This window comes from Eucyclogobius newberryi, unplaced genomic scaffold, assembly GCF_026437365.1.
Source record: "Eucyclogobius newberryi isolate DKJ021-1_F unplaced genomic scaffold, fEucNew1.0.hap1 SCAF_18, whole genome shotgun sequence".
Lineage (NCBI taxonomy): Eukaryota > Metazoa > Chordata > Actinopteri > Gobiiformes > Gobiidae > Eucyclogobius > Eucyclogobius newberryi.
The window spans coordinates 20,125,280-20,151,740 of NW_027315812.1; the positions used below are offsets into that span (position 1 = coordinate 20,125,280).

At 40.6% G+C, this 26,461-nt stretch overlaps 4 protein-coding genes across 6 annotated transcripts in view; 3 read left to right on the forward strand and 1 right to left on the reverse strand.

Moving 5' to 3' along the window:
• On the forward strand, positions 1 to 7,322 carry u2surp (U2 snRNP-associated SURP domain containing). 2 transcript variants are annotated; one of them, XM_072450941.1, is made up of 26 exons: positions 1 to 85; positions 664 to 762; positions 847 to 961; positions 1,029 to 1,153; positions 1,223 to 1,293; positions 1,371 to 1,459; positions 1,605 to 1,640; positions 1,747 to 1,829; positions 1,895 to 2,060; positions 2,141 to 2,352; positions 2,671 to 2,714; positions 3,880 to 3,984; positions 4,069 to 4,135; positions 4,217 to 4,380; positions 4,459 to 4,621; positions 4,708 to 4,787; positions 4,851 to 4,938; positions 5,013 to 5,153; positions 5,249 to 5,432; positions 5,511 to 5,591; positions 5,668 to 5,719; positions 5,798 to 5,924; positions 5,993 to 6,103; positions 6,173 to 6,300; positions 6,569 to 6,742; positions 6,858 to 7,322. In XM_072450941.1, the coding sequence occupies exons 1-26, from the start codon at positions 41 to 43 to the stop codon at positions 7,021 to 7,023; spliced, it is 2,916 nt and encodes a 971-aa protein (XP_072307042.1). In that variant the 5' UTR covers positions 1 to 40; the 3' UTR covers positions 7,024 to 7,322. The 2 variants fall into 2 exon arrangements, with proteins under 2 accessions (XP_072307042.1, XP_072307043.1); XM_072450942.1 differs by lacking the exons at positions 1 to 85; positions 664 to 762; positions 847 to 961; ... (5 more) ...; positions 1,895 to 2,060; positions 2,671 to 2,714.
• The window catches only part of LOC140364669 (nephrocystin-3-like), a 25,226-nt gene continuing 5,994 nt past the window's right edge, over positions 7,230 to 26,461 (reverse strand). The window contains exons 14-46 of one of the 2 annotated variants that reach the window (XM_072450944.1): positions 26,259 to 26,361; positions 26,099 to 26,181; positions 25,888 to 26,020; positions 25,645 to 25,809; positions 25,484 to 25,578; positions 25,261 to 25,383; positions 24,987 to 25,176; positions 24,677 to 24,918; positions 23,998 to 24,073; positions 23,787 to 23,914; positions 23,481 to 23,721; positions 22,874 to 22,999; positions 22,677 to 22,792; positions 22,434 to 22,598; positions 18,475 to 18,574; positions 18,230 to 18,355; positions 17,232 to 17,393; positions 16,981 to 17,145; positions 16,773 to 16,914; positions 16,559 to 16,680; positions 16,351 to 16,457; positions 16,158 to 16,281; positions 15,884 to 15,961; positions 15,658 to 15,796; positions 15,361 to 15,468; positions 14,868 to 14,966; positions 8,579 to 8,648; positions 8,418 to 8,503; positions 8,262 to 8,333; positions 7,976 to 8,130; positions 7,796 to 7,912; positions 7,624 to 7,733; positions 7,230 to 7,548 (exon numbers count right to left, since the gene is read on the reverse strand). In XM_072450944.1, the coding sequence (XP_072307045.1) occupies positions 7,434 to 7,548; positions 7,624 to 7,733; positions 7,796 to 7,912; positions 7,976 to 8,130; positions 8,262 to 8,333; positions 8,418 to 8,503; positions 8,579 to 8,648; positions 14,868 to 14,966; positions 15,361 to 15,468; positions 15,658 to 15,796; positions 15,884 to 15,961; positions 16,158 to 16,281; positions 16,351 to 16,457; positions 16,559 to 16,680; positions 16,773 to 16,914; positions 16,981 to 17,145; positions 17,232 to 17,393; positions 18,230 to 18,355; positions 18,475 to 18,574; positions 22,434 to 22,598; positions 22,677 to 22,792; positions 22,874 to 22,999; positions 23,481 to 23,721; positions 23,787 to 23,914; positions 23,998 to 24,073; positions 24,677 to 24,918; positions 24,987 to 25,176; positions 25,261 to 25,383; positions 25,484 to 25,578; positions 25,645 to 25,809; positions 25,888 to 26,020; positions 26,099 to 26,181; positions 26,259 to 26,361 (4,183 nt within the window). In that variant the 3' untranslated portion in view covers positions 7,230 to 7,433. Of the gene's footprint in view, positions 7,549 to 7,623; positions 7,734 to 7,795; positions 7,913 to 7,975; positions 8,131 to 8,261; positions 8,334 to 8,417; positions 8,504 to 8,578; positions 8,649 to 14,867; positions 14,967 to 15,360; positions 15,469 to 15,657; positions 15,797 to 15,883; positions 15,962 to 16,157; positions 16,282 to 16,350; positions 16,458 to 16,558; positions 16,681 to 16,772; positions 16,915 to 16,980; positions 17,146 to 17,231; positions 17,394 to 18,229; positions 18,356 to 18,474; positions 18,575 to 18,650; positions 18,867 to 22,433; positions 22,599 to 22,676; positions 22,793 to 22,873; positions 23,000 to 23,480; positions 23,722 to 23,786; positions 23,915 to 23,997; positions 24,074 to 24,676; positions 24,919 to 24,986; positions 25,177 to 25,260; positions 25,384 to 25,483; positions 25,579 to 25,644; positions 25,810 to 25,887; positions 26,021 to 26,098; positions 26,182 to 26,258; positions 26,362 to 26,461 lie in introns of those variants that run through there. The other variant, XM_072450943.1, reaches the window with a different exon arrangement.
• Positions 11,591 to 13,825, forward strand: ackr4b (atypical chemokine receptor 4b). The gene is made up of 2 exons (XM_072450946.1): positions 11,591 to 11,717; positions 12,634 to 13,825. The coding sequence occupies exon 2, from the start codon at positions 12,639 to 12,641 to the stop codon at positions 13,743 to 13,745; it is 1,107 nt and encodes a 368-aa protein (XP_072307047.1). The 5' UTR covers positions 11,591 to 11,717; positions 12,634 to 12,638; the 3' UTR covers positions 13,746 to 13,825.
• On the forward strand, positions 19,049 to 21,784 carry uba5 (ubiquitin-like modifier activating enzyme 5). The gene is made up of 12 exons (XM_072450945.1): positions 19,049 to 19,347; positions 19,687 to 19,732; positions 19,830 to 19,919; positions 20,008 to 20,117; positions 20,401 to 20,487; positions 20,569 to 20,653; positions 20,743 to 20,847; positions 20,931 to 21,058; positions 21,128 to 21,263; positions 21,345 to 21,423; positions 21,502 to 21,608; positions 21,686 to 21,784. The coding sequence occupies exons 1-12, from the start codon at positions 19,193 to 19,195 to the stop codon at positions 21,761 to 21,763; spliced, it is 1,206 nt and encodes a 401-aa protein (XP_072307046.1). The 5' UTR covers positions 19,049 to 19,192; the 3' UTR covers positions 21,764 to 21,784.

The following is a 26,461-nucleotide window of genomic DNA, read 5'->3' on the forward strand; positions in this document are numbered from 1 at the left end:
GTCTATGTAATCGATTATCAATATTTTCGTTCCACAAAAGATGGCGGACAAAACCCCGGGCGGCTCTCAAAAAGCTAGCGCTAAGGTAATAATGCAGTTTTGAGGCTATTCAACGTTGCAATGACATCATGTCAGTCTAAATAAATTATGTGTTGAATTGCCAGAGTGAATTGTATTCATAAATGCAGAATGTGTGTGTCAAATGTAAAAAATGTGCTTGGCGGTGTTCAGAGACGAGCTAAAATGCTATCAGCGCTGCAAAGCTAGCCGTTAGCCGTGTGTACATTAGCTATTGGAAATGAAATGCATCAGATTGAGCTGTTATTATCATATTTGTTCCTTTGCAAAACAATATCCCCTGTAATATCCCCCTCTGGACTAGAGTCTAAATGTCTAAAATATGAGTGGAGACATGGGCCCTTGTTCCCGGTGTTAACATATTAGCAGTGTTAGCAGCATGTTAGCAGTGTTAGCATTAGGACGTTGACACAGAGGAAACCCTGTTGACTTCTCTACTAACGTTACGACATCTAACAAAGCTTATTGAAAACCTGGTCTTAACTAAGTCTGCCAAAGGTCCACAATCTGCGGAAAAATGTCAGCTTATGCAAAAGTTTCCTCTTAACATTTAACTCATGAGGCATGTTATGTTTTCACTGACAGGCGCTGCTTGAGAGCAAGCTCAAGTCCTTCAGCATTGGCAAAATGTCGGGAGCAAAGCGCACCTTGAGCAAAAAAGAGCAAGATGAAATCAAGAAAAAGGTAGGAAGTTGTCTAAGTCACCAGAGAAACAGAAGAACTGTAGCTATTTTATGATAATAATATAATTTGATTTACTCTTTACAGGAAGATGAAAGAGCTGCAGCAGAAATTTATGAAGAGTTTCTTGCAGCTTTCGAAGGAGGTGGAGAGGGAAAAGTCAAAGCATTTGTCAGAGGAGGTCTTGCCAATGCAGCAAAGGGTAAATAGTGAACGATTAACTTTTTTGCTTTTAACAGCAAAGGTTATAACATGTTTTTTACCGTTAGATGAAGCTGTATCCGATGAAAAAAAAGGAAAGCTGTACAAACCCAAATCACGTTTTGAGCCTCCACCAAAAAACATCTTGCCTTTAGAAACACCTTCTCAGTTTTTACCTCTAGACAAAAGACATGTAAGTATACTGTCAGTTGTACTTAATATTTGCTTGTTTCAGTTTAAGTAAACTGTTGACATTTGTTAGCTTTTGAAGAAAAGCAATGAAAAGGAAAAAAAGAAAAGCAATCTGGAGCTATTTAAAGAAGAACTCAAACAGTGAGTGCATTTTCTCTTGAGCAAATAACAGTGTAAGAATTCATTGCGTAAATGTAAAGTTTTTTTTTTTTTTTCAGAATTCAAGAGGAGAGAGATGAGAGACACAAGACGAAAGGCCGCGTTAGCCGGTTTGAACCGGTCCCTGGAGTGGATGGAAGACGCTCATGTAAGTGCTGTTAACTGGGCCTCGTGTAATAACATCACTTTAGTGTAAGAACAAGCCACGCGTTTCATGACCCTGCGCCCCCCTTCACCCCCCGTCACCCACGTTTCGCTGAAACAAAATTTATACTCCTTTCTGCTTCTTTTAGCGGATGGTTCTTCACGAAGAAACCGTCCGTCCAGTGGTAAATTTGACTTAATATAGTGGCTGTGAATATTAATGTTTTGCAAAACTACCTCTCCTCCCATCAGTCTGCTGTAGGAATTGGTTTCTCTGCTTTGTCTCCACAGTTTTAGATGACAGTGCACCAGGCTCCCATGATGTAGGAGACCCATCAACAACAAACTTGTATTTAGGAAACATCAATCCACAGGTAGACATGCTCCTAAAGTAAACAGTTTAGGAATCAACCATAGCCTTTAACAACTTTTTTTATAGATGAATGAAGAGATGCTGTGTCAAGAGTTTGGACGTTATGGTCCCCTGGCTAGTGTCAAGATTATGTGGCCGAGGACTGATGAAGAACGGGCCCGTGAGAGGAACTGTGGCTTTGTAGCTTTCATGAACAGGAGGGATGCTGAACGTGCTCTCAAAAATCTCAATGGTATGACCAAACTTTGCTTATGTCAAAAAAAGACGATGTAACTATTTTACCTAAACTGACACTGCTTTTTATTTTTGAAGGAAAAACTATAATGAATTTCGAGATGAAACTGGGCTGGGGCAAAGGTGTTCCCATACCTCCCCATCCCATCTACATCCCTCCTTCCATGATGGAGCACACACTGCCCCCACCCCCCTCCGGCCTGCCCTTCAACGCCCAGACCCGCGAGAGGCTAAAGAACCCTAACGTGCCCCTGCTGCCCCCGCCCAAAAACAAGGAGGAGTTTGAGAAGGTAATTCAGCCCGCCACCTTGAGGATTATCACATTGTTTACATGTGACTGTGTGAATATGCTGGTTACGAATATATTATTATTTTATACTTTCTCAAAAGAAAGTTTAGATTTTGCCATAATAGTTCATGATGTAGTTGAATGGCAGATGTAACTATGAAAGGTGTTTTAATCACCTCAGTGTCAGGGAATTGAATTATTTGCAGCTGTAAATAAAAGTTTATTGTGCTCATTGAAATGCATTTTTATATTTTGGATCTGTTGTTATTTAACATTACTCACGTTCTATGTTTATTATCTGATGTGACTTCATATACAGACTCTGTCGCAAGCCATAGTCAAAGTGGTTATCCCAACAGAAAGGTACATTTTTTTCTTTATAAATTGGTGTTCAAACTTAGAAAATTACATCCCATATAATTAAAAATAATTCTAAAAGAATCACTGATCGATTGATCACTGCATGCTACAGGGGCAGGTCTGTGTGGCTGAGCAATGGAAGGAAGTGCAATGTTTTCATATTAGTAAATTAAAATGAATACATTTTACAATCTTACTATGCAACAACCACACCATAACCCACATCGTCTTTGCAGAATATCACGTTAGACATTGTTTATGTTGCTTAGCAGGAAGAATCATACATCCATCACAGTCCCATCCCATGCGTCAACTAGCTTTTTCTAATTTAGTGACACACTGTACATAGCCTGCAGATTTTAGCTCTGTTTCTGTGAACCCTGCTTTGACCAATGCTCATTCAGACAGTCTTTCCCCTTGGCCTCTGTCACTACTGGGAGCTCAGTAACTCTGGCCCCTGTGAACAAACCCAAAGTTGGCAGCATTACTCCACAAGACCTTTGACATTGGCCTTGGTGAGCAGCACAACTTGAACTGTCTGCAGCAGCGAGGGATCCGAAAAGCATCATGGGATGGATTGGGAAAGTATACAGAGTTTAACCCCGCCATTGGTATGATCACCTCCAATACAAATAAATGTGATCTGTGTTGTTCAAGCAAGGACATTTGTCTTGTTCACTACTGTAGGATTATTGTATGCAGCAGTAGTCAAAATAATTGTGGCCATATTTACACTGTTTACAGCCAAGACTTGTCTTGTCGGTCACAAATTATAGCTTAGATTTAAGTGGAAAATTAAAAAAAAAAAGCCATTGGGAAAAGTAATTAAGTACACTGCAGTTTCAACCACATCATCCTGTAACAATCAAAATGAAGAAATGCTAGATATTGATTATTACACTACAATTTGTATTCATCAGAGTATGAGCTTAATTTAATGCTCGATTATAAACCTCCTCTCAGTTGTCAAATGGATGTTTATTGGACCAAGAATGAGAGGAGGCATTTATAGAGCAGTAAAGAGTTGTATTTTGATCCGACAGAACATTACACCTACATTTTGAAATGTCGGCACAGCTGTTAGAAGTGTTAAATAAGCGCATGTGTAAACAGTGATTCAAAGGGCAGTCGTCTGAAACCATTTGCTTTAACTGTGCTTTTCTTGTAGGAATTTGCTTTCTCTCATCCACCGTATGATCGAGTTTGTGGTGCGTGAAGGCCCAATGTTCGAAGCCATGATTATGAACCGAGAAATCAACAATCCCATGTACAGGTGAGGACAGACGCTTAGTGTATGTTGTATTCATGTCACGTGATGTAAAGTGATCACTAAACATTCTGGTAATCTTTCACGCAGGTTTCTTTTTGAGAACCAGAGCCCGGCGCATGTATATTATAGATGGAAGATTTATTCCATACTACAGGTATAATCTGTGCATATCACACTGCATTATGGGCCGTTCTTTCTCCAGTATTTGACACATGGATCTGCTCTAAACGTACAGGGTGAATCGCCAGCAAAATGGAAAACAGAAGACTTTCGGATGTTCAAAAACGGCTCTCTTTGGCGTCCTCCACCTCTAAACCCTTATCTACACGGGCCGTACGACGACAAAGATGAGGAGGAAGATGATGAGGAGTGCGGCAAGAAAGGCTGCCTGAAAGAAGAGTAAGAGAGTAGCTCCTCCCACGTTTGCATATTATGTTGTTTTTTTGTTTGTTTGACTATTGTACTTTTATGCTGCAGCGAGCGTGACAAGTTGGAGGAGATGTTGCGTGGCCTGACTCCCCGAAGAGGAGATGTGGGCGAAGCGATGCTGTTCTGTCTTAACCACGCTGAAGCTGCAGAAGAGATTGTCGAATGTATCACAGAATCGCTATCCATCCTCAAAACCCCACTTCCTAAGAAGGTATGACTCATGCTACCTCCATGGTTACGTTTGGTTATTAATACTGACGCAACAAAACCCTAAAAGTTACATTTGATTAATTTCAGATCGCCCGGTTATATCTCGTCTCTGATGTGTTATACAACTCTTCTGCCAAAGTAGCCAACGCTTCCTATTATAGAAAATAGTAAGTCTTTTAAAATTCTTTATATGACCTAAATTGTTTTTAACTTCACTTTTCTATTTCTAGTTTTGAGTCAAAACTTTGTCAGATATTCTCGGACCTGAATGCAACATACAAATCGATACAAGGCCATTTACAGAGTGAAAACTTTAAGGTACTTTGAAAAACTGCACTTCTGTCCTTTTTGACAGAGTTGGATATGACATCTTTAGTCCATTTCTTTTGCAGCAACGGGTCATGGCGTGTTTCCGTGCGTGGGAAGATTGGGCTGTGTACCCGGACCCTTTCCTCATCAAGCTTCAGAACGTTTTCCTGGGTCTGGTTAATCTTCCCGTAGAAAAAGAAGAAATTGTCGCTCTTTTGCCTGAGGTAAAGTCTTTAAAATCCTCACACTTTCTCAGCCATCAGCTGTTGCCAAACGGCTAGACGTTGTGGAAAAATCAAATTTTTCTCTGTCTGGTCAGACTGAAGTTGCTGAGGACGTGGATGGCGCTCCCATCGTGGATTATATGGAGAGTGCAGAGGATGTTGACGGGATGCCCATAGACGGAGCACATATAGATGGCGCTGCACTCGACGGAGCTCCTCTGGACGACCTTGACGGCGTTCCCATTCGCAACATTGATGAAGACATCGATGGAATACCTTGTGAGTGCTACCAAGACTAAATGACAATGGGGAAAATATATGAAAGCGGTTTCATAAATTGAATGCTTTACTTTACAGTTGATCAGTCCAAAGAGGCCGCTTTCAAGGTAGCACCTTCTAAATGGGAAGCAGTTGATGAGGCCGAATTGGAATCGCAAGGTAAGATTTCCATAAAATGTTCCAGATGTTCCAAACGTGCCATTGTGACTAACTTTTATGAAATAATTTTTCTTAGCTGTGACAACGTCCAAATGGGAAATATTTGAGCCAGGCGAGGGAGTGAAAAAGTAAGTCTTTGTAGTGTATTGTGTTTTTAGTCAATGAGACAATGCGCACTGACTGAAGCGTTTCATATTGTGTTAAAGGAACGGGGATGGCAGCAATGACAAGAGCCCTCACTCTGAAGACCCACAGAGCTACTCCAACCCCACCAGAGACGACATGGATTACAAAAGCAATGAAGAGAAACGCTCAAAGCTCCGAGAGATTGAGGTTTGTAACACAAGACTTCTACGCTTGGTACATTTGAACTTTGCATTAACTTTTTACACGTAAAACAGGTCAAAGTAATGAAGTTTCAAGATGAACTGGAATCAGGAAAAAGACCTAAGAAAGCTGGTCAGAGCATCCAGGAACAAGTGGAAAACTATCGAGACAAACTACTACAAAAGGTACTTGCTACAGAGTGGTGGATATGCACATTTAAAGGGGCCGAATTTCAGTGTTTTTGTGCTTTTAAGGAAAGGGAAAAAGAGAAACTTGAACAAGAAAAAGAGCGTGAGAGGAAAGAGAAGGAAAAAGTGGAGACACGGCTGAAGGAGCTGAAGAAAGAGAAGGACAAGGATGACACGCCCACCAGGAAAGACAGGTAAGCTACGGCGTCCAGAAGATATATGTCCATGTTCTTGAATGTATAAGGGCTGTCCACGTTAATGTATATATCATGTCATTTAACTCTGTGGAATCCCAATGTTGTAAAATAGTTCCAGTCGAAGTGTCTTTATTATGATATTCAGCAAAAATCACTTTCTGCCCCTTCTGTGAATTTGAAGAGCAGCCCCCACCTCCATATGGACTGAGGCATGTGTCATTTGAACCTTTTTGTATCTCAACTCCACAATAAATTCTTATTCCAGGAAGCGGCATCACAGTAATTCCCCCAGTCCAACGCGCAGCAGCAACAGACGAGGGCGTTCATCTTCACCTCGCTCTGAGAGATCCGAGCGCTCTGACCGCTCCTACTCTAAAGACACTTCCTCTCGCTCTGTTTATAAAGACTCTCCACGCTCTAGTAAAAAATCCTCCAAAAGGTAAGATTACCTGCAGCATTTATAAGAACTAACATTTTAGCCGAGTAATAGGAAAGATGTTTTTCTCTAAACTATGGATGGCTGTATTAAGTTAACCGAACCTTTGTCTGTCCAGATCTCCATCTCCTCGCACACCTAAACGTTCTCCCAAACGTTCACCTAAACGTTCACGGCGGTCACGATCAAGAACACCCAAGAAATCCACTAAAAAGTCTCGGTCAAAGTCCCGCTCCCGGTCGCCTCATCGGTCACACAAGAAGTCAAAGAAAAGTAAACACTGACATTTGAATGGACTTGTGAAAGCTTCTTCTGAAGCTACAAGGAGCACCCAGTGCTCCACATGTACAGACACATCGTGCAGGGTGATGCATGAGTTTCCACCAGCTGTATGACATGGATGGGGCCATGTCTGTTTTATTTTGTAAAAATAAATAATGTAAATGTTGATCTGAATGTCCCCTTCAGCTCAGTGGAAATGACCACAGCGTGCGATAATGACGGGTGTCTTTTATTCATACTGTCAATTTCCGTTTTGTAGATTACATTAGAAAATTCCTAATAAACATGATTCTTTTTTTAATCAAGTGTCTGTTCACAGATGTAATACAACATTAACATTTCAACTGCATATTTAAGGCATGTAGTTAGTGGCAAATGAAAATTCATTTTGGAGAGACAATGTGTCAATACATCACAGCTTGGCCCTCACTTTCTTCATTTGATCGCTCAGTTCTAGTTTAGCAATAGAAGAGAGGTGCACTTCGTCTGGTCCATCAGCGAGGCGCAGTGTTCGTGCATATGCATACCTGGAGAAAGGGTTTCTGTGGCATTAAAGAGGCTAGTTTTGACATGTTCACATTACATGTATCCTGCTGACTTACATTTGAGCCAAAGGAAAGTCTCCAGACACTCCTGCTCCTCCGTACACCTGCATGGCACAGTCCACCACTTTACAGGCCATTCTTGCAGCAGCCACTTTGATCATGGCAATCTGGAAAGAAAACATGACACTATGATGATCCTCACAATTCAGAAACATTCCTTTAGTTTTACCTGTTTACGTGCCGCCCGACTACCTTTCGTGTCCAGTGCGTGAGCAGCGTACAGTGTCAGCAAACGGGTCTGCTCTATCATAAGGCGACACTCTGCAATCCAGTGAGCCACAACCTCCTAAACAGTTATTAGTCATGTGAAATATGTCCACAAGATGGCATCAGAGCGCTGTGTGCTCACGTGTTGGTAGAGTCTCTTTCCAAACGTGCTCCTGGAAGCGGCCCGTTGGCAGAGCAGCTCCAGGGCCAGCTCTGCCAGGCCCACTGCCCTCATGCAGTGATGCAGCCGGCCTGGCCCCAGACGACCCTGAGCTATTTCAAAACCCCGGCCTTCTCCTGAGAACAAGAGATTAGGTTTGAGGTGCAGTGATAGGCATGAAAACACATAAAACTGCAATATACTGGGCATTCAGCTACTTACAACTGCAAGAAATGTACCTCTTGTAGGTTTCTCATATAAAGCTTACCTAGAATGATGTTTGATGAGGGAACACGCACGTTGTCAAAGTGTACTTCAAAATGACCCCCGTGAATAGCATCTGGAATAGAAACACTTCCACGTTTACATTGGATTTGTGGTGAAAATATATGAAATGACAAGAACACAAGCACAAGCACGGTACCATCGTGTCCGAACACAGTGAGCGGTCTGACCCGAATCACCCCTGCTGTGTCCATGGGTACAAGGATCATGCTGTGGAGGCCATGCCTAACATAACAGGAAACAGAAAATCACATTAAAAAAAGGAACAAATCATTATAACATTATATGATATCCACTGACCTGCTGCTGGCATCACTTTGTTTGCTTTTGCACATGACGATTGCTATTTTACAGTCAGGATTACCAGCACCTGCAAAAGGAAGAGAAGTGAAATATTGTTTTATAGAAGCTCTGTTTGATACATTTGCAAGTTATATTTCGTCTGACTGTCCTTGGCCCTTTGATGACCCACATAAGAGCGGAAACACTGAGCTGTCCAAGAGGAAATGACTCTGTTGGATGGTTTGTAGACAGACAGCCTCAGAGACACAGGATACACTATATCTAACATACTGTGGTCAATTATACTGGAGTCATTTCTTGGGCATTCTAGTCTGTATTTTCATTTAAAGACCCTTTTTTGATATCTATGTTTTTAATACCACATATACAAAGAAAAAGGTTATGTTATGCAACAAAACAAAAAGCAAGAGCAGCAATAATTAAGTATAAATTGAAAAACAGGCCAGATAAAGTAACACTGATGGTTTATTTAAAGAACATACATTAAAGAAGAACAAACATTAAAGCTGGGGAAACGGATTTTCACACTGCAAAAGGAGGATTAGGGTTTCAGTCTGACTAGTTCCCAGTTCTCACAAACCCTTTGCATTCATTCAAGCCACTGGATTTAGAGCTTTTTTCAAAAGGCAAAGAGAAGCCTGGATGGACCACCCAAGCGCAGCCAATTAGAACGCAGCATTCGGCTTCTACTTCCGGCTTGACGAGAAATAACATACTTTATTATTACAAACAGACAGCCTCCTTTTTGTCACAATGTCCTGCTTTTGCAATAAGCTCTTTGGGGGGGAAACACAAAATGTACTAATTTACAACAACAAAAAGTCAGGTACCCCAGGTTTAATGATTGCAAACAGATATAGAAATAAAACTGAATGCGCTAGATTTAGGATACGGCACCTACATCACAGTTTATACACTGTTTAAACTTTAGAATACCAACTGGTATAGTACATATATAATACATAAAATATTGCCAGGACATTATTTCTGCACAATATATTGGGACTGATTTGAAAAGTGACAATTATACAATTATATAGATAACAATAAGTCCCCTGCAAAGAACAAAATACCCTGTAGTTTGGATGCTCTACAAACATGTTCTGAAAAAAATAGATACTTCATATTTCAGTCTGGTCTCAAATGCTTCTTAGTAGAATTCTATTACTAAATGTAACAAATGGCAAATCTGTCAGTAAAAAATGCTTTAGATTTCCCCCTGAAATCGTGCAGCCCACGGTCCATTCCTGTCATGTGTTTTTTGGATCCCTTAGGATAAAGACTAGATGACAAATAGCCTGGCTTCCTGTTTATACGTATTTACGAGTAAAACTATCCAAAAGAATGTGACATTTGGAGGTCAGACGTGTCCAGATGGAACCATCCATTCACACTAAACCAACACAATAATCAAAAACACTGCCACAAAAGTTTAATCGTTTACCCAGCATTGATCAAAAACAAAAACAAAACAAAGTTGTATATGCTGGCGTGGTGACCGTGGTAACCAGAGAGAAGGAATCCCAGACTGCTCCACCCCAACGTCTGTCTGTTTGCCCCGGAACAAGGCTCCGTTTCACGTGAACTCTTATGTAAGTATGATGTACCGCGGGGAGAACCCTGCTGTGCCCAGACTTGTCCCACTGCTGGAATGAAGCCTCAGAACAACATAACCAACATTTTATTTAAAGAATCAATGTGTCATTTCAGGCCAGTCTAGATTCAAAGTGTTGTACTTTTATAATCGTCATGCCACAAACGGATCATCACACTTCCCAGCATATGCAACATGTGGAAGGCTTTTTTTCCGTTTAAAAGATATAGACCTTCTTAAAGTTTGTAAATCGATTCTAAATTCTAAATGGAGGCAAACGTGAAGTGGAATTTAGTGTGATTTCAATTGTGAAACTGGGATTAACCAAATACAAATTGTGTTTTTTTTATCCTTTGTTATAGAGCAAACTAGCTTGACACTTCATATTTACATCTGATGTGCGCTAATTATTGAAAATAAAATACAGTCGACTTCATTTTGCCTCCAGTCGCCTCCATTCTGGGAGTTTGCATTTTAAAGGGTCTATAGTATCACATTTTGAATTGTTAATCGCTATGGCAACCATCCTAATTACTCCTGATTCTGAAATCCCATGAAAGGTAATCCAAATGCAAAGGGATAATGAGCCACTGTACCAGCCCCAGCTTGAAGAACTGGAGAGCGTTGCATCACAAAACAGATTTGGCATAAAAAAAAAAGCTAAATGAACATGCAAATCACTGCATGACGTGAAGCTCTGCTCGCACCAAACACCACCAGAGACAATATTGGGCCAACTGAGTACTGCCAGGTCTAAAGCTTGACAAACAGCACTATAAGTCTGAATGAGGGTTAAACCTGGTCTAAAATAAACACTACAGCTAGTTCTAAACAAAGACTAAGCCAAAAAGAAAGACAAAAATGCTAATGCAAAATAAACTCTGCATACCACCTGGAGGAGCTTGTGTAGCAGTAATTGTGCACATTCCACAGTTTGAGAAACATTGTTCTATCCTGTTATGACATCCAGTATTTTATATATCAATGCAGAGTTATGCACTCTGTCCACATCAGTCAAGCTAAACTACTACATTACTTTAAATATCTTTATGAACTCATTTTGTTATTTTAGGAAACCATCTAATGTAACAGGGACATTTTATTATATATTTTAGTGAGCTAACAATAACGAGATAATTTAATTGCAATTGTAATGTATTATAAACTCTTTTTTTCATTGTTGTGTGTTCCTGTCCAGGGACTGCAGAGGGAAAGTAGCAGTGACTAAGACAAGAGCAAATCCCCTTTTCTTTGTAATGTACATGTACAAATAAAGTACAGTAAAGTAATATTCCGTCACTATCTTGTCTTTATAGAAGAGGTGTTATCTGAACTGTGCACTAATAAAAGTATCACATGGGATACTCTTAATCATCTTCCGTTGAATGTGAAGTGAAAATGCACACCCAGAACATAGTTGCACGCGCAGGGCCCTCCTCTGTGAGCGGTGGAAGGATCTGGGCGGGTTATGGCAACACTGTGAAAACCAGCTCATCATACGCGACCACAACTCAAGAGCAAAGGAGCTCTCAGGAACACAAGGTACGAGCCCTTCCACTTTTCATGCTAATTTAACATGCGGGCAGCATAAAGAAACTGCCCTTTTGTCAAATGTTTTATTCTTGTGCCTTGTGTAGATTTGTAAAGCCAAAGGTTGATTTTATTCTGAGTCATAAGTCCAGTGATTATTTTATGACATTATTTGAACTGCGATGAGATAACATTTGAACGTACAATCTTTTTTGCTCTGGTTTATTCCTTGTTTTTTTGTTTCTTGTGCATTATATTTGTTAAAGTAAATGTGCAGTTTCTTTCGGGGAATAAAGTAAACGCTACATCGAAGTAAAGGAGGTATAAATCCCACTTTACTAACTACTAAATCAGCTATTATGTTCTTATTTTCTGTTGCAATACAGCCAAAAGTATATGTATAATTATTAAACACATATGAGGCCCAAGTGTTGACTGGGTTGGAATACTTAACATTTTTCTAAATGCTCAAACATCTGTTGTGGAAACCCTTGAGGGAGGTAAACCCAAGTGACGTAACAAACCTGGAGACTATTTTTCATAACAAACTCAACAAAAACAGAAGTAATAATCAATTTAGTTGTCACTGAACCTATATGCAACTCTATTTTTTGTGTGCAATGCCAAGTTTGACATTCAGATGTTTAATATCAAATCAGAACCTTGGTCCTTATCTGTCCTGCTTTAGTAGACACAACATCTCTGAGAACATGCTGGATCTCAGAAGAGCAGATTAGATTCAAATCAAAAGTACAAATACAGTGTAACATGTTAGCATTGCTGTGCTGAAAACTGCAACAATTTAGAGCAACCCACAAACAAATTCCTACAGTGCCGAACGCAAATCATTCAAATATTCTGACAAAATATGTTAAGACTTAATCCTCCCCACCTCCCCTCACCTAAATGTACCTTTTTCATTTTGCAGTAAATATGGAAGATTACTTTGAAGACGAGGACAGCCTGAATGAGACTTACGACTATGATGAATATTACACACTCTGTGACAAGGAGGCCGTGCGCTCCTTTGGCAGTGTCTTCCTGCCCATCATGTACGCCGTGGTTCTTGTGGTGGGCTTGTCAGGAAATGCCCTGGTGATGGTGGTCTACACTTCCCGCCTGCGCCTCCGCACCCTGACAGACGTGTGCATTCTCAACCTGGCTGTCTCGGACCTGCTGCTCCTCTTCACGCTGCCGTTCTGGGCGGCAGACGCAGTTCACGGATGGAGGTTAGGTTCTGCAGCTTGTAAGATCACGTCTTTCGTCTACAGCACTAACTTCAGCTGTGGCATGCTGCTGCTGGCCTGCGTCAGCGTGGACCGGTACAGAGCGGTGGCCCAGGTCACAAGGGGTCGACCCGGGATAAGCTCTAATGTTAAGAAACAGTGGCTGCTGGTGTGTTTCGCGTTGTGGGCTACAGCCAGTTTCCTCAGCCTTCCAGAACTTATCTTCTCCACAGTCAAACACTCCCACTACGGGACGTCCTGCACAGCTGTGTACCCCATTCACATGGCCAGAGCTGCCAAATCTGCCCTGGAGCTCCTGGAGGTCATCCTCAGGTTCCTGGTGCCATTTGTGGTGATGGTGGTGTGCTACAGTTGTGTGGGCTGGACCCTGAGCAGAGAGGCAGGGGGGCGCAGACAGAGGAAGTGGCGAGCCCTGCGTGTACTGCTGGCTGTCGTGGCTGTGTTCCTGCTCACTCAACTGCCCTACACTGTGGTCAAACTGAGCCGCATGCTGGACATTATCTATGCGCTTGTGACAGACTGTGAAACCAGTAAGCACCTGGACCGGGCTCTGCAGGTGACGGAGAGCCTGGCCCTGACACACGCCTGCATTAACCCTCTGCTCTACGCCTTCATGGGCTCATCGTTTCGGCCGCACCTCCTGAAGACTGTTAAACACCTGGGCCAGCGCCTGGGCAGTCGCCCGCGCCACACGCCCGAGGAGCCCGCTGTGGAGATAGCTCTGAACAACTGCTCACAAGTGCAGTCACAGTCTGACTCGGAGGACCAGGACACCAGCACGTTCACCATCTAAGACTTGAGTCATCTACTCTACTTGCACCTTTTGTTTGTTATTTTTTATAAACTGATCTAAAGGACAAGTGTACATATGTTTTTCATATTTTCACATGTATGTACACACAAAATGTACACAAAAATATTGAACAAATATTTTGTAAAAAATAAAACGTATATCTATTTATCTATTATCAATCGACTTGGTGAGTTGGTTTACTTTGCTGCTCTCATCATCTGCTTTTCATTTACCATTGGTTAAGGATGCGGTGGTTTGATTGCACAAAGGGAAATCCATTTAATTAAAAATATTTAGAAACCAACTAACCACCATCAAGGATTGTTAACATGTCTTTCTTCTTTGATCAGAGACTTATTTTACTTCTTTCATAGATGTAAACCATGAGTCAGACCAGTATGGGATAGATCAAGCTCCAAAAGCATTACAGTATAAACATAAAACCTCTTAACCATTCTCTGCATGCACACTCACTATTCACGCATTAACTGCTTCCAGCTCAAAACTGGGAAAAGAATAGCTCATACACCAAGGTGTGTCACACACAACAATATGGATTTGATTTCAGTGTGAACCTTACAAAGAAAGGGATCTGTACCAGGTGAACAAGCAAGTTCTGAGCTCCACTCTGACCTACATGGAGTCTGGACTTTGAGGCTTTATTGTTATTAAATTCCCATATCGACCAACCTAAGAGAAGCTCGGGTTGTTTTACCTTCGAGTAAAGATATTTCTCCTTTTGTAAATCATGGATTGCCAGAGTTTGTCTTGAGTGTTTCAAAGACATTGAGTGACTTTACAATGACATCAGTTCCATTTCACATGCACAAACAGGCCAATGCAGAGCTCTTACTCGACACATGGAAAGACTGAGTGGAAAAGGAAGGAAAACATCCTTCTCTTTTTTTCATTGCCTCTTATTTGCCTCTTTACTTCTACTTTATGGTAATTTAATACGAAAATAGCATGGTTGGATAAAATGACTCACAGAACAAAAACACATGCTATGGTTTGGCAGTATTCAAAAATGCAAACACAAGCACAATAAAAAAATAAAATGTCAAGTCTAGTATTTATGTTGTGTGACACAATAAAAAAAGAATAATGTAGAGATGCACGTACCACTGCTCCACCATTTCTTCCCGTTTATAACGTAGCTGTCTCCGTCTCTGTCAAGAGTGCACTCTATGTTTGTGGCATCACTGGAGGCGACATCAGGTTCTGGGAAGAGTTAATAACAATAGTATCAGCTGAGCTAGAGTTACCATGTAATTTTAACTGATAAAAACTGTGAAAACCTCTCAAGGAATCATTTTAAATACATAGGAATTAATATTCTATTGACAAATGTAACAATAATTTGGTTTTGCTCATCTTGGTTGTTTATGCTTTTCTAAAGTACAGAGTTTCTGACAAAGCAACATCCCTCAGTTATTCCAGTCACTGTTGACTAAACTATGTGTGGTTGACACCCACTATAATGGCTGCTGGCAAGGGTTCCCGGCAGTAAGCAAAGCAGATGAAATCAAAACAAATATTAACATTTCTTCATTTTTTTGGGATCGTGTTAAGTTGTAAGAGAAGAACACAGTGCCATGTTTAATCCAGATAATACCTGTCATGCAGAAGCAGGAGCGGATCTCTCCTCTGAGCAAAGGCTGCAGCCAGAGTCTCTTCTGTTCTTCACTGCCAAACATGTGGAGAACCTCCATGTTTCCTGTATCTGAGAGGAAAGAACATAAAACCTTTCATATCATTATTACTCATTTAGTCTGGCATTTATGAGCTGGATGTATTTTGATATATGAATATATATGAATTAATAATATATTAAAAATATTAATATTGATTTATATTTTATAAAATGTTGTTTTGTTGAAAAGGAAGGTGGAAAACAACTGCAGTAGTTTACCAGGAGCCTGGCAGTTAAAGACCTCTGGAGAAAAGAGGCAGCGCCCTGTTTCCTCTGCAACATAAGCATAGTCCAGCTGACTCAGACCACTGACATCAGGGAGAAACAGATTCCACAGTCCTGCTGCTCGCGCCTTCACCTAGACGTATGAACAGTTAAATGTGCATTTTAAAATTTAGAACCACCAGAATCAGGACCATTACAATGAATATAATACGATATTTACCTGAAGATCTTTTATGATTTGAGGAGTGTGCCATCTCTGCGGGGAATGTGCATGTTTGATGTAATACTCTTGAACCTCCTTTGATTAAAAAATAAAATAAAAAGGTAAAGAGCGTAACAAATAATTGAAGTTATGGAATTTTGGTACAATTATGTGGATATTAGTGAACTGCTCAGTAATCCACTTTAAATTAATCTATTTGAATGGACTACTGTGCTGAGCTCTTTCATGTGTAAGAAAACAAACGTCTTTGTTAAGGACATGGATACTGTACCTCTTGGGCAGGTAGAACATATTGTCTCATGAAGTCTTTGACCTGCTGTAGAACAGTTTGACCTTTCACTGTCTGACAAAACAATGGGTCTTCAGTGTCTTTAGGGTTTAGGTTTGAAAGAGTCCTGACAAAGATACATGAGTGAGACTGTAAACATGAATTATTGGCTGAACTTAAGAGAGCTGATATTAACCTCTGAGCAATCTGTAAGGCAATCATAGCCAGTGGCTCCACACACTGGCCAAACTGAGCAGCGTTTGGGGCGCTGGCATTCCTCAGTAAATAGCGAGCATAAATCCCCTGGTAACAAAATATTGTAAAAGTCGATTAATTTCACTAAATGTGACTAAATGTGCTTGAAATTGAACAGCCTATGTCGGCCAGTTGTGAGACATACAAACCTGGGCAATGCCTGCCATTTTAAAGACGGATAGAGCTAGATAGAAGTTTAAATCTGGTATTGAGGATGGAATCCCTCGACAATTACAATAAATGGAGATCAGGTCCTCTACAGCTGGAATACCTATAAGCATGAATGATGAAGAAACACATAAGATACCTTTTAAATAACAGGACCATTCATTATTTACTACAAAAACAATATTTATATTAGACCTTCTACTCCTTTTAAGCTGCCCAGTGAGCTCGATAGGTTAATGTCTTTAGGCCAAAAGTGAGGCATGAGGAAGTAAGCAAAGTCTGCCATTGGTTGACCTGTGGTAGAAAGCTCCCAGTCTAACACAGCAATCACACGAGCCTAAAAAACATTAGTTCTGATTATTTAATTGACTGAAGATGAAATACAAATCATGTAATAGAGTACCTCTTTTGCATGAAATATTAAATTATCAATACGGAAATCTCCATGAACAAGAGTAACTTCATCATCATTGTCTGGTAGATTTGTCAATAGCCAATCTGAAAGATTGTTCATGTCTGGAATGTCATTGTGAGCAGCTGCGCGGTACTGCTTTGTCCAGGTAGACACCTGTAACACATATAAACAGTAATAACAGTTATTACTTATGTTGCTTCTCATGTTGTGTGATCTACTGTATGTGGTCTATGATGCACCTGTCTCCTGGAGTACCCTGATCCTTTTCCATAAGCTTTAAGATTCAAAGATCCCACAGAAAGCGAATGTAGCTTTGCCAAGACTTCAGCTGCAGCCACATACAGAGCAGTTCTCTCTGTCGCAGACAGTCCAGGGAGGCGAAGGTCCCGGAATATACGTCCCTAAAACAAACAATACAAACAGTGAATTTGAATATATTAAAGATAAACATGTGTTTATTTTTATTTTTTGGTGGGGAGTCCTTGCCCCAAGTGGAGGAGTTCAAGTATCTCGGGGTCTTGTTCACGAGTGAGGGAAGGATGGAGCGTGAGATCGACAGGCGGATCGGTGCAGCGGCTGCAGTGATGCAGTCGCTGCATCGGACTGTTGTGGTAAAGAAGGAGCTGAGTCGAAAGGCAAAGCTCTCGATTTACTGGTCAATCTACGTTCCTACCCTCACCTATGGTCATGAGCTTTGGGTAGTGACCGAAAGAACAAGATCGCGAATACAAGCAATCGAAAATAGTTTCCTCCGCCGGGTGGCTGGGTGCTCCCTTAGAGATAGGGTGAGGGGCTCTGTCACACGGGAGGAGCTCAGAGTAGAGCCGCTGCTCCTCCATGTCGAGAGGAGCCAGCTGAGGTGGCTCGGGCATCTGTTCCGGATGCCTCCTGGGCGCCTCCCTGGGGAGGTGTTTCGGGCATGTCCCACCGGGAAGAGGCCCCGGGGAAGACCAGGACACGCTGGAGAGACTATGTGTCTCGGCTGGCCTGGGAATGCCTTGGGATCCCCCCGGAGGAGTTGGAAGAAGTCTCTGGGGTGAAGGAAGTCTAGGAGTCCCTGCTTAGACTGCTGCCCCGTGACCTGGCCCCAGATAAGCGGAAGATGATGGACGGATGAATGTGTTTATTTTGAATCAGAAGCTGGGAGTGCATAGGGCATAAGATGGTAGGTAGATAAGTGCCAACGTTACTGGTGTAACTGGTGTAAATTCAGATCTGAGGCTGTAGTAAAACCAACCTTTACATGTTCCATTATGTAAAACTCGGTTCCAATGATGTCAGCATCAGTGCAGTGTAATAAAGGCTGGGGAACGGGAAAGCCAGCCAAGAACAGGGCCTTTTGTACCCTGTACTCTCTGTCCACCTGTGAATACAAATCACAATGTTATAAGTGACTCATTGTACGAGGCTTTTTCACACTATACACAGGCCTCCCCCTGCAGGAGAAGGCTTAAATAACAGTGGTAAAACAGTTGCCCTTACCTTGTGTGCCCCTGGCAGCAGCTCACCTGGGGGCTTTTTCCTGAGCACATAGCTTCTGGTTGGAGATTCAATTAAAAAAGTAGGGTTGGACTGACCAAAACTAAAACCAAAAATGCATAAGACAAGTACGTAAGCACAATCAAGTTGAAGAACGTCGCTGGTCAGTCCTCACTTACCTGTACTGTCTGATAGTTACTTTGTCTTTATTAGACAGCAGTGACTTGACAGAAAGATATTTCTGAAGCCTGTCAATGTGGAATGTATGTGGCTCTCGTACAGGAGTTGTCTGCTCGTCCATGTCTAAATCATATTAATCATTTACTGTGGTGCAGTAAAAGTAAAGTAGTGTTGACAAGTCACCCGGACAGTTTGACAGTGTGCACACAGCAAACGCTGTAATTTCGTTCCGCTTTACTGTATTTACCAAGAACACTTGCATAATCTTATGCATTAGTATGCCAGAATGCATTCAAATATTATTCTTAAGCTATTTGTCTATGTATGACAACGACCAATCTTTTTCTATCAAATGTTGTTGTGGAATGATAAAATACACTTCCGTTTCCTTCCGGACGCTATAGTCGGGTGCACTTCCTCACAGCTGACTGTTGTGGAGACGTGTACTAGTTGGGCGGTGTGTTTGGTTTTATTTGGTCCTTTTATGCGGTATTACTCTCCATCGTTATTATTGCTGGACTAATCGTACCTTTTTTCAAAAATGGCGACTATTGAGGAGTTGAAATTGCGAGTTAGGGAGCTTGAAAATGAATTGATAAAGTGCAAGCAGAAGCAGTGTGTCGGAGAAGATGCCCACAGCCACAGAGCAAAGATTGACAAGATGAGCTCCGAGGTGGTGGACTCCAATCCATACAGGTACAGATCTATAGAAACTGATTTATTTCACACATGTAAAAGTGTATTTCTAAATCCAAGAAAAGGATTGCGGGACACGCCTGTCAGTGAGTCATTCATCCCATATGGTAAAGAGGATATCAAAACATTACAGTCATAATAATAACACTAGCTAGAACTAATCATCTTTTCATAGAAATATAACATATTTTAATTGTTTAAAGTGTATAGCCTAATTAAATACTATTGGTATTGATTGCATGTTTATATAAGTCACTACTGATTGCATTTATAAACTAGGTAAAATTGTAATTTCATTTCATCATGACCTAAACTAAAATACTTCTGTAATCTTTATAGCCGACTCATGGCTCTGAAGAGAATGGGAATTGTGGATGATTATGAGGTGAGTAATTCAAAATCGCTGAACTTGTCTTATTGCAGTTCTAATTCCTTGATTCACATAATACATGTTGAGTAACGGGCTCTTGATGTGCTCACAGAAAATCCGGTCATACACAGTCGCTGTGGTTGGGGTTGGAGGAGTCGGTAGTGTTACGGCAGAAATGCTTACCAGGTGTGGTATTGGTAAGGTAATGAAAACCTTTCTTTATTTGACATTTTCCCTACATTTGTGCGACATTTTATAAATAAATACTTTCATCCTTTTTGTCATTACAGCTGCTACTTTTCGACTATGATAAAGTAGAGCTGGCCAACATGAACCGTTTGTTCTTCCAGCCACACCAAGCGGGCCTCAGTAAAGTGGAGGCAGCAGAACACACTCTCCGGTAATAAACAAAGAATATTCGATTGTATAATATATATGTTCTGACATGGCATTTTGATGCGATACATTGCTACAGAAAATAAATATTTATGCCACTGACTTTATGCCCAGTAAACCCTTTTCTAAAATATACAATATTGTAAAAAAAAAAAATAAAAGATAATTGTGTATAATCCTAAAATATACTATAATATAATAATAATTCCTAAAAGTATTTATTTGACCCTCTACAGCTAAGATCTTAAAAAACAAACAAACAGCTCACATTTCTTTTACCTCAACAGAAACATAAACCCAGATGTGTCATTTGAGACTTACAACTACAACATCACCACCATGGAAAATTTTACCAATTTTATGGACAGAATTAGGTAAGATAGTATGATACACATTTTCTAATCCACCCATTCATTTTTGAAAACTTTACATTTGCCCCATAATAATTCCTCTAGCCATGGAGGGTTAGACGAGGGGAAGCCAGTTGATTTGGTTTTGAGTTGTGTGGACAACTTTGAGGCAAGAATGGCTATAAATACTGTAAGTGTTACTTTCATTAATACTTAAAAACAAAGCCAAGTACTACACAAAACTAGACTAAATGTGACTAACGTCCTTTCTGTTTGCAGGCTTGTAATGAGCTTGGACAGACCTGGATGGAGTCAGGGGTAAGTGAGAATGCTGTCTCAGGACACATCCAGCTTATTATTCCAGGAGAGACGGCCTGCTTTGCTGTAAGTCAGACCAATGTTCTATTTACATTTTGAATTTCAATGAAAACAGCGTTACTGAATTACACATTTTTCAAACTATCTAGTGTGCTCCTCCTCTGGTGGTGGCAGCTAATATTGACGAGAAGACTTTAAAAAGGGAAGGTGTTTGTGCTGCTAGTTTACCAACCACAATGGGCGTAGTCGCAGGTCTCCTTGTGCAAAACGTCCTTAAGTAAGTTAATTATGTATAAGCTAAAAATGATGTCTTTTGCTATGGATTAATATTTCCACTTCTGTTTAGGTATCTATTGAAGTTTGGAACGGTCAGTTATTATCTTGGCTACAATGCTATGCAGGACTTCTTCCCATCCATGGCAATGAAAGCAAATTCACAGTGCAATGACCATTACTGCAGGAAACAACAAGAGGAATACAAGGCATGGATTCTTATTGATTTAATAATTACCAAGAGGAAGAAAGACCTGTATTATTAATCTCTTTCATATATTTACTTTTAGAAAAAGGAAGCGGTGCGGCCCAAAGTCGAGGTCGTTGAGAAAGAGGAGGAGGAGGTTGTTCATGAGGATAATGATTGGGGTGAGTCAAACTAACACTTTATCAGCATTGTGGGTATATGTTTTGCGATTGAGATTTCTGATATATTTGTTGGTGAAGGTATCGAGCTGGTGTCAGAAATAACAGAGGCTGATCTGCAAGCGGCCTCGGGTCCCGTTCTAGACCTCCCCGAAGGCATCACTGTAGCTTACACACTTCCATCTGAGGTCAGGGTTCTTCTTTTCAGCACTGTTTTTAATCATAGTATTTATATTCTAGATTGCAACATTAACTTTGTCTTCAGGTGCCTGTTGAAGGGGAAACCGTGGATGTGGCTGATCAGAGTCTAGAAGAACTCATGGCTAAAATGAAGAATCTATAGACAGAAGTGGATTATCTGTTACTAAGTTATTGCAAAATGTGCCGCCTTTTTACAATGGTCCGTGTAAGTCAAAAACTACTCTCATTTGTCATCAAGATAAGAATTGTCGGCACTTAATTCAAAACATCCCGAGTCAGTGCTTTGGTGTGAACTAGTTTAATTTACAGTATTCGGCTTTGTGGGGAAAAATAATGCTAAGTATCTCCTGTTCAATCACAAATCATGATACATAATTGTATGCGCATAATCTTTGGTTGGCAGACGTTTTGGCATTGTTTACAGTTTGACATTGTCCTCACTGTCATCAACTGGTGAGAAAAGGTAAATATATTAATACATATTGGATAAAATAGCATTTGCAAATGTTTACACTTAATTACGATATGCAACTGTAACTAAAGAATAAAAAACTAAAGCTTAAAGTTTTGTTGGATTATTCATGCAATTTCATATCACTTTCAGAGGTAGGAGTTGATAATCTCCTAATTAGAAAATACACTAGAAAATATATCAATAAATATTGTAACAAAATAATGAAATACTGTATAAGAGTTCACAGCATGAAAAGCAGCAGACAGCACAAATTCAGTTCAAACTTGACAACACATTTGTAGTTGAAATAACCAGGATACAAAAGAGGATGCAGTTGGATTGAAAGTACAGTGGTCACCTGGACACCTGAGGGAGGGGCACAGGTCCTTTGAGGCTAAATGTGTCTCCACTGGAGGAATGGCGGGACGGGGCGTTTCCACACACCAGCGAGGGCTCCGTCTCCTTTATCTCCATTGCACGTTTGTAGAGTTCAGCTGCCTTCTCATAATCTCCCTCTTCATAACTGTTAAAAAATAAGGGTGACGTTTATGAATTAAAACATCTTCATGACATTTCAGCATGAAGTTCCATTTCACTCTACCTCAACACGGCAAGGTTTTTGAGTGTTTCTCCCACACGAGGATGTGAGCGCCCCAAACTGTCTTCATACACTTTCAGGGCTCGCTCGTAAAGGGGCAAGGCATCGCTGTGCTTCTTCTGGAAATATAAATCGATTCCAAATTTACAAGATGTGCAAAAGTGGTATAAAAAGATGAATAATGAGGCTTTTGAACGTACAAGCTGGCAGTAGATTACAGCCAGGTTGACCAATGCTGTGGCCACACTCGGATGCTTAGGCCCGAAACTTTTTTCTCTGATATCCAAAGAGAGTTCATATAACGGGACGGCTTTCTCCAGTTTACCCTACATCAAAAGGACACAGGAAGAAACAACATAAATAGACTTTGACTTAATATATTAAGAATGTGGGCTGAAACGGAACTGTTTTCTTTTTAATCTCAGCTAAAAATGTGTATTTGTTTAGGCCTTTTGATGTCTAGTTATTGTTTTTTTCTGTATTTTTCTGTGTTTTATCTTCTTTTTCCACAGTTTTATGTGAAGCATCTTTGTGCACCAACTGGATGTTATAAAGGCGCTATACGAATTCATTTTGATTGATTGAATCTACCAATAAAAGTGAAATTTGGTTGAAAATGGCTTAGTTATGATAATAATAATATATATAAACAATTATTGTGACGCTTCGAGCAACCGCTGATCAATGTCTACGAATCTGGCTCAGTATTTAGATTTCTGCTTATTCTGTCCATAAAAAAAACATATTTCTGTGTAATGCAGGGGAGATGAGGAAAGGAATTGCACCGGACTCAAAATGACTTCTCACCCTCCGTTTATACAGCATGGCCAGATGTTTGAGTGTGTAGGCCAGTGAGGGGTGGTCCGGGGACAGAGCCTTCTTGCGGATGTCCAGAGCTCTCTCGTACATGTCCTCGGCCGTCTCATACTCTCTCCTCTCGGTGTGCAGTGCAGCTAAATTGTTGAGTGATTGAGCGCAGTCAGGATGATCAGGGCCCAAAACACGCTGGCGCATCTCCAGTGAACGGGTCAGGAAGATCTTGGCAGCACTGATGAAAACAAAGAGTGTTAAATTTACCTGAAATATGAACCATAAACTGTGTGATAGACTTACTCGAGGTTGTTTTGGAGGTAGTACAAAACACCGAGCTCATTAAGTGTCTTGGCGCTGTCAGCGGAGTCTTTCCCCAGGGTTAGTTCTTCCAGCTGTAGAGCTCGGCGTCTCAATAAAGTGAAGCCATACTGTAAGATAAATACACACTATTAAAGTAACATCTGAGTCATTGTGAGACTTGCAATAGATTAATAATATGATAAGTGCTAACCATGTGCCCTTTTTGGCGAGCGGTTTTCTGACGTATCTTCACTGATCGTTTTCGGAGTTTCTCGGCTTGTTCATACCTGGGAGTAAAAAGACAAAAGATAATTTGATTTGAGTCATTTTTGTGATTCTTCTGTGATACTCTTTTTTTATATCATGAAATACCCATAAGGATTTCTCTCAGAAAATGGTTATGAGACATTTGTCATCCTGATATAAATATAAACTACACTTGTATCATGTATAGCAGGCATGTCCAAACTAGAGCCTGGGGGCCAAATGCGGCCCTCAGACCAATTTTTGTTGGCCCTCCAGCTTCATGCTATGTTGGCCCAAACAACAAAAAGTAGTACTTTTTACTGTGAAATTTGGAAAATTCAGGCATGTTGATGTTATACCAACCTATTATTAATGTTCTAGTTCTAATTAAATTTGTGGAGGCTCATCGCAATTACATCAAATGCAAAATTTCGAATGATTCACTTTGTCATTCAACAAATTCGACTTGTTTGTGGCCCTCTGCCACGTTGAAGTTTCAAAATGCGGCCCTTGGTGAAAAAGGTTTGGACACCCCTGATGTATAGAATAGACATAGTACGGTAAAATAAGCATAATAATCATCATAATAAATAATAATAATAATATGGGATTTCTAGACAACTCTCCATTATAAAGACACCGACTTGTTCTGTTTCTGGTATAACATGGCGAGCGACTCCAGCTCTCGTGCGACACTGCCATGCTCTGCTCCGTAGGCGTTCTCGTTGATCTCCAGGGCCTGCTTGTACAGCTGCTCGGCGTTTCCATACTTCTTCCACTGAACATAAACTCCAGCCAGCTGATGCAGAGAGTGGGCCACGCTGGGATGGTCTGGGTCCAGCGCAGTCTCTCGGATTTCCAGGGATCGCTGTAGAGGAGCCACAGCCTAGACGCAAAGAAAGAACAAAGAGATGTTGAAAGGTTGTATCGTCATGCACCGTTTGTAGAGCTTACCTGGCTTGGGAGTCCGAGGTCCTTCAGGAAACGCCCCAGGGTTTCGTAGAGGTTTGCCAACTTGGTCATACCGTCTTCATTTTCACAGCTCTTTTCATAGTGTTTCAAGGAGTCAAAATACTCTGTTGCCATGGAACTTTTATCTTTACCAACATACTGCCAATATGCCAACAATTCAGAGAAATGTCCTCTGAAAAAACACACGAGACAGACATATATTTACAATAATTTGTTTTTCTAAATTGGGTCATCTAACATTGCACTTTTAAGAAACCTTTTATAGAGATTTTGGGAAACAAAGAGATTCAGAAGGCTGAGCTGCAATTTAGTCTTGTCTTCTTGTTGCAGAAATAACCATGGCAGTTCGTCAGCAACGCGCCATGTGACATGGTCCTGGCTACGAGAGAACAAAAGCAAAACTGTGTTAGATGAAGGTGTTGGACAGACAAGCAGACAGTTTCATGACTAATGAGGGACATGTGGTCATTTTATTGCACCTTAGTTGCTGGTTGAAATAATGAATCAACTTCTCTCTGTAAATGGAAGTATTGTTGCCTCCACTCAGAAATTCGGCTCTTACAGCTTCCCATGCCTAAAGAACAATACAACCCAATCAAACTTTGGGAACAGTTTTCATTTATTTATTTGAGTTAATTACCTGCAGATGTTGGAACCTAATCAGTCCACAACGAAGTGTTAGAATGCACAGGTTTTTGAGTTGGAAAAGTAAAGAGGAAAGCACAGGAAGCTCCAGCTCGGGGAAAAAGTCTAGTACTTCTGATTCACTGACTCCATTGTGACTGGCACACGCAAGGCACAGAATCTACAGGTAAAAATAAATGAAAACATTGTTATATGAACGCAAAGTGCTTCTTTTTATATATTTTTTTCACCAACTTGCTTCTTTCAAATTGTGTCGCTCTCTGTCTGTTCGGAGTGAGTTCAGGGTCATCTTTAGTGCTACTCGATAAAGTGACATGATATCCTGGCATTGTAGGCACTGATCCAGACTCTTTTCCAAAGGCCAGCACAGACTACGGATGCAAACAAAACTGATGTTGCACGACAAAATATGCGAATGTCAAAGCAGCATGACTTTATATTTGGCTTACCTTGTAATAACTCTTGCTAATAAAGTGACATATAATGCGTTACAAGTGGATCCGGAACGACAATGCCTTTCAAGTTTCTTCTCCTGATTAAAGATATTGAAATCAACTTAGACCCACAAAAATACAAATATGTGTAATTGAAAATGGACCAATACTCAACTTGTTCTTTGGTAAGTTTCAACTCCACAATCTGGCACTCTGCATTAACAACACTTTTGACCTCTTTGGGACTCAGAGGGTCTAAATGAAGCGTGGGCCACAGCCTGGATGTATTCACATGGCATTAATATAATATATTATTTTTAGATTTTCAAAACTAAAGAGTCTGTAAACTAAAATGTTGAATACAAAGTAATAGTTAAG

Bases quoted from the DNA above. Each gene is read 5' to 3' on its own strand.
- u2surp (XM_072450941.1), top strand. From the start codon at position 41: ATGGCGGACAAAACCCCGGGCGGCTCTCAAAAAGCTAGCGCTAAG. The intron at 4,939-5,012 runs GTACTTTGAAAA...TTTCTTTTGCAG, and splicing joins TACAGAGTGAAAACTTTAAG to CAACGGGTCATGGCGTGTTT. The intron at 6,104-6,172 runs GTACTTGCTACA...TGTGCTTTTAAG, and splicing joins GAGACAAACTACTACAAAAG to GAAAGGGAAAAAGAGAAACT.
- uba5 (XM_072450945.1), top strand. From the start codon at position 19,193: ATGGCGACTATTGAGGAGTTGAAATTGCGAGTTAGGGAGCTTGAAAAT. The intron at 20,488-20,568 runs GTAAGATAGTAT...TAATTCCTCTAG, and splicing joins AATTTTATGGACAGAATTAG to CCATGGAGGGTTAGACGAGG. The intron at 20,848-20,930 runs GTAAGTCAGACC...CAAACTATCTAG, and splicing joins GAGAGACGGCCTGCTTTGCT to TGTGCTCCTCCTCTGGTGGT.
- ackr4b (XM_072450946.1), top strand. From the start codon at position 12,639: ATGGAAGATTACTTTGAAGACGAGGACAGCCTGAATGAGACTTACGAC.